The sequence below is a fragment of the Rhinolophus ferrumequinum genome, chromosome 6 (assembly GCF_004115265.2).
Source record: "Rhinolophus ferrumequinum isolate MPI-CBG mRhiFer1 chromosome 6, mRhiFer1_v1.p, whole genome shotgun sequence".
In the NCBI taxonomy this organism is placed as follows: Eukaryota; Metazoa; Chordata; class Mammalia; order Chiroptera; family Rhinolophidae; genus Rhinolophus; species Rhinolophus ferrumequinum.
Window position 1 is genome coordinate 72,821,889 of NC_046289.1, and position 4,297 is coordinate 72,826,185.

The 4,297-nt window shown below is 37.3% G+C and overlaps 1 gene segment (V, D, J or C); it reads left to right on the plus strand.

The window, feature by feature from the left end:
* The first annotated feature begins 1,503 nt into the window (after window positions 1–1,503).
* On the plus strand, window positions 1,504–2,250 carry LOC117023181 (T cell receptor alpha variable 8-3-like). The segment is given in 2 exon segments: window positions 1,504–1,730; window positions 1,862–2,250. Coding segments are annotated over 2 exon segments (435 nt in total).
* Window positions 2,251–4,297: the final 2,047 nt, after the last annotated feature.

A 4,297-nucleotide genomic window follows, 5' to 3' on the forward strand; every position in this document is an offset into this window, starting at 1 on the left:
AGATAAAATAGTCTCACACACACACACACACACACACACACACACACACACACACACTGCAATGTTAGTTAGCTGCAAAATGGACAGAACCATGGATACCCATAACAGCATGGATAAACCTCAATAAAATAATGCCTAGCAAGATTCCAGATATAAAACATACTGTTTTGTTACATGTATATGAACTTCTAAAATAAGCAAACTAATCTATAGTGAAATAATGCTGAACAATCATTACCTCTGTGAGTTGCAAATTTTTTGGGTGGGCACAAGGGATTTGGATGGAGTGAAAGAAATATTCTATAGCTTGAAAGGTGTGTGGCTTATAAGTCTGCAATTTTCAATCTCCTCTGACTCTATACTTATGACCCATTTATTACACTGTATAATTATACTTTAATAAAAAATAAAGTACAAAAATTAATCAAACAGGAACAAAAACAAGGCAATAAATGGGGAAATCCTATGCTACTATTGATGAGCTGAAAAATAGACCAATATTTGATAAGATAACAGAAAATACTTAATATAGTAGACTGAATAATGACTCTCAAAGATGCCCATCACATAACCTCTGGAATATGTGAATATATTACCTTAAATGGCAAAAAGAACTTTGCAGATGTGATTATTTAAGGATCTTGACTTGGGAAGATTATTCTGGATTATTCAAGTGGGCCCAAGGTAATCAGAAAGGTCCTTATAAGAAGGAGGCAGTAAAGTCAGAGGGGAGAAGGCAATGTGATGACAGAACCAGGGGAAGAAAAGGCCACATGATGCAAAAGTTAGGACAGGCTCCAGAGTCTGGAAAAGGCAAGAAAACAGATTATTCTCTGCAGCTTTCAGAGAAAACAGACCAGCTGGCACCTTCATTTTATCACTGTGAAACTGATTTTGGACTTCTACCCTTCAGAATTGTGAGAGAATAAATGTGTATTGTTTTAAGCTACCAAGTTGGTGGTAATTTTTCAGGAAACTAATAAAAGCAATCATAAGAAAGATTAAAAAGCAGACATAACTAGAGTTACAGTAGCAGTTTTAAATTTATTAAGAAAAAGCTACTAATCCTTGAACCAATAAATTGTAAAACCATTAGGAAAAAGCACAATTTAGTAGAAAAATATATATTACAAAAGTAACTCAAGAAGAAATAGAAAAACTAGATAGATACCCAGTAAAGTAGTTTGATTATTAGAAATAAAAATTCATAGAGCATTTGTAATAGAAGGTGAGTTTTTAACATGCATATGTCTCGCACTACGAAATTAAAAATAAGATACATAAACACTCTTACAGATTATAAAGTTAAGAAATTCCAGCCAGGATTGGAGCAGGAAGGATATGGGACACAAAAATCATTAAGTCTCTATTTGTTTCTATATTTGACCGCCAGAGGGCGATGTTGCATAAATTGGGACTGTCTCGGTTAATAAGTTTCACCTCCCTCCTATAAACGTCTTTACCTCAAAGCTCACTGAGGTGCACATTCTGAGCAGACTCAACACCAGGAGCAGTCATCGTCAAGGAAGCATCTTTTACTAACAGCCTCTAGAACTTGCCTGAACAGGGATCTCTTGAATCTCAGATTTTTCCACTTAAAGGGACTCAGCATACTTGGTCCCATTCCTTCCTGCTCCTCAGGGGAGACATCCAGAATACAGCTCAGCTCTCTCACTGCCTAGGCATGTTCTCAGCGACCCTTCTGCTGCTTGGAGTGCTCTTCACAGTGAGTAAGTAATAGTGTATTGCACGCTTCTGCCTCCATGGAAGGAACATGGCTCTGACTGGAATCTGACCAGAGACACGGTCTCCTTAGAGGTAGGTCTGTTCTAGTCTCACTAACTCTGCATTGATGTTGCAGGAGGAACCAGAGCCCAGTCAGTGAGCCAGCCTGATGGTCACATCACTGTCTCTGAAGGAACCTCTCTGGAGCTGAGGTGCAACTATACCTACAGTGGATCATTTTCTCTCTTCTGGTACGTCCAATACCCCAATCAAAACCTCCAGCTTCTTCTCAAGTACGTAGCAGGGAATACCCTGGTTAATGGCATCAAAGATTTCAAGGCTGAATTTAAGAAAACTGAAAGGACCTTCCACCTGAGGAAATCATCAGCCCATTGGAGCGACTCGGGTGTGTACTTCTGTGCTCTGAGTGACACAGTGCCTGAGACTGCAGGGGGAGCTGAACGCAAACCTCCTGAGACACTGGAGTTTTCAGAGACTCAAGGACACAGCCTGGCCTGTTTTTAGCAAGGTCTCTCATTTGGTGAAAATGAGCAGGGTGAGGCGCAGAGCTCTAGGTATTCCTTGGCTCCTGAGAAAAAACAGGTATTTTAACATGTTCCTCCTTTTATTACTGGGTCATTTTAGACAAGATCCAGAACAGACACCTTTAACAATGTTCTCCTTCCCGTTGGAAGTACTGCAGTCTAGAGGGTCAGGATTCTAATTTAATGTGCCCAGTACTGAACTTCTGATCTTTCACCTTCTGAACTCACCTCCAACATCCTCCTCCCACACTTTTTGCTTTTCAATTGATGGCAACTTCATTCTTTCAGTATCTCTGGTAATAACTTCAGAGTTATCTTTGACTGTTATTTTTCTGCTTATGTCTAATACATTAAGAAAATCAGTCTTCCCTATTTTAAAAATTAAACCATAATCTGACCTCTGCTCCCATCTCCATTGCTACCTCTTTAGTCAAGCCATCCTCATCTCTAAAATGAATTACTCTGAGACCTTCTAATGGTCTCCCGGCTTGTTCTCCTATAGTGCCTTCCTAATGCAGCAATGTCTTTCTCAGTTTGGGCTGGTATAACAAATACCATTGACTAGGTAACTTATAACAACACAAAGTTATTTCTCACAGTTTTGGATGTTAGAAGTATGAGATCAACGTGCTGGCATGGTTGGGTTTTTGTGAGAGCCTGCTTCCAGGCTATAGACTGCCAATTTCTCCTTGTATCTTCATTTGACAGAGAATAGGAGAAAACAACAAGTTCTGTTGGGAGTTATAACAGAGCGCTAATCCCATTCATGTGGGCTCCACTCTCATGACCCATCTAATCTTAATTACCTCCCGAAGGCCTCATGTCCTAATACTATTACATAGTGCGGTGGGGTTTTAGCATATGAATTTGGAGGGGAGGGCTCAAACGTTCAATCTATAACAAACAGCCAATGAGATCCTTTAAAACATTGGTCACATTATGTCACTCCCCTACTCAAATCCTTGGAATAGATTCCCATTTCTCTCAGAATAGAAGTGAAAGTCTATACAGTGGCCTGCAAGAGTCCACATGATGTATCTGCTGTTATATGTTTTAAATACTCATAGAAAAAAACCTTTCAATTCTGAATTCTCTCGTAGTGAAAGTTTGCTACGGAAATTACACTAAGATAGAGGTTATCTCAAAGAAAGGATAACGGAATTTGTTGTGAGCAGAGCTGCTCTAAAATAAATCATGAAGAAAGTTCTTCTGCTGAAGGAAAATGATATCAGAGGAAAATTAGGAACTTCAAGAATGAAGAAAGAGCAGCACAAATGGTAAATATATGTAAAATACAAGAAACTAGTTTTCTCTTCTTACTTCAAAAAAGTGTGATTGTAGAAATCAATCATTATAACATGGCCTGGTGGAGTTTTCAAAGTCTGATGATGGGAGACACCTACAACTATAATCTAAGGTAGGGAGCATAAAATAACGTATACTGAAACATTGAAATAATAACTCTAAGTAGACTGTGAATGTTTAGGTTGTGGTCATCCTGCAATCATAAAAAGACCACTAAAAACACAATTCCAAAAGAAATTGTCAAGTAGCAAATAGATAAATTATAATATAATACTGAGAAAAAAAACAACACAAACAAAAAAAGAATAACAAATGATACCAAAATCTAACTACATCAATAATTACATTAATTCTAAATGGTTCAAACACATAAATTTAAAGTCAGAGATTATTAGTATGATAAAAAAAAAACACTCCTATCTATATACTGTCTGCATGAAACCCAATTTAAATATAATTACATAGATTAAAAGTAAAAGTATGCAAACACAAATATTGAAGATCTATATTAATGTCAGACCAGGAATTAAGAGGGATATTATATAATTACAAAAAGGTCAATTTACAAAGAAGACATAACAATGTGAGTGTGCATGCATCTAGCAACAGAGCTTCAGACCACTTGCAGTTAACTGTTAGAACTGAAATTTAAAGAATAGAAAAATCGAGTATTGTACTTGGAAATCTTAACCCTTTGTGATCGACATTTAATAGAGTAAGCA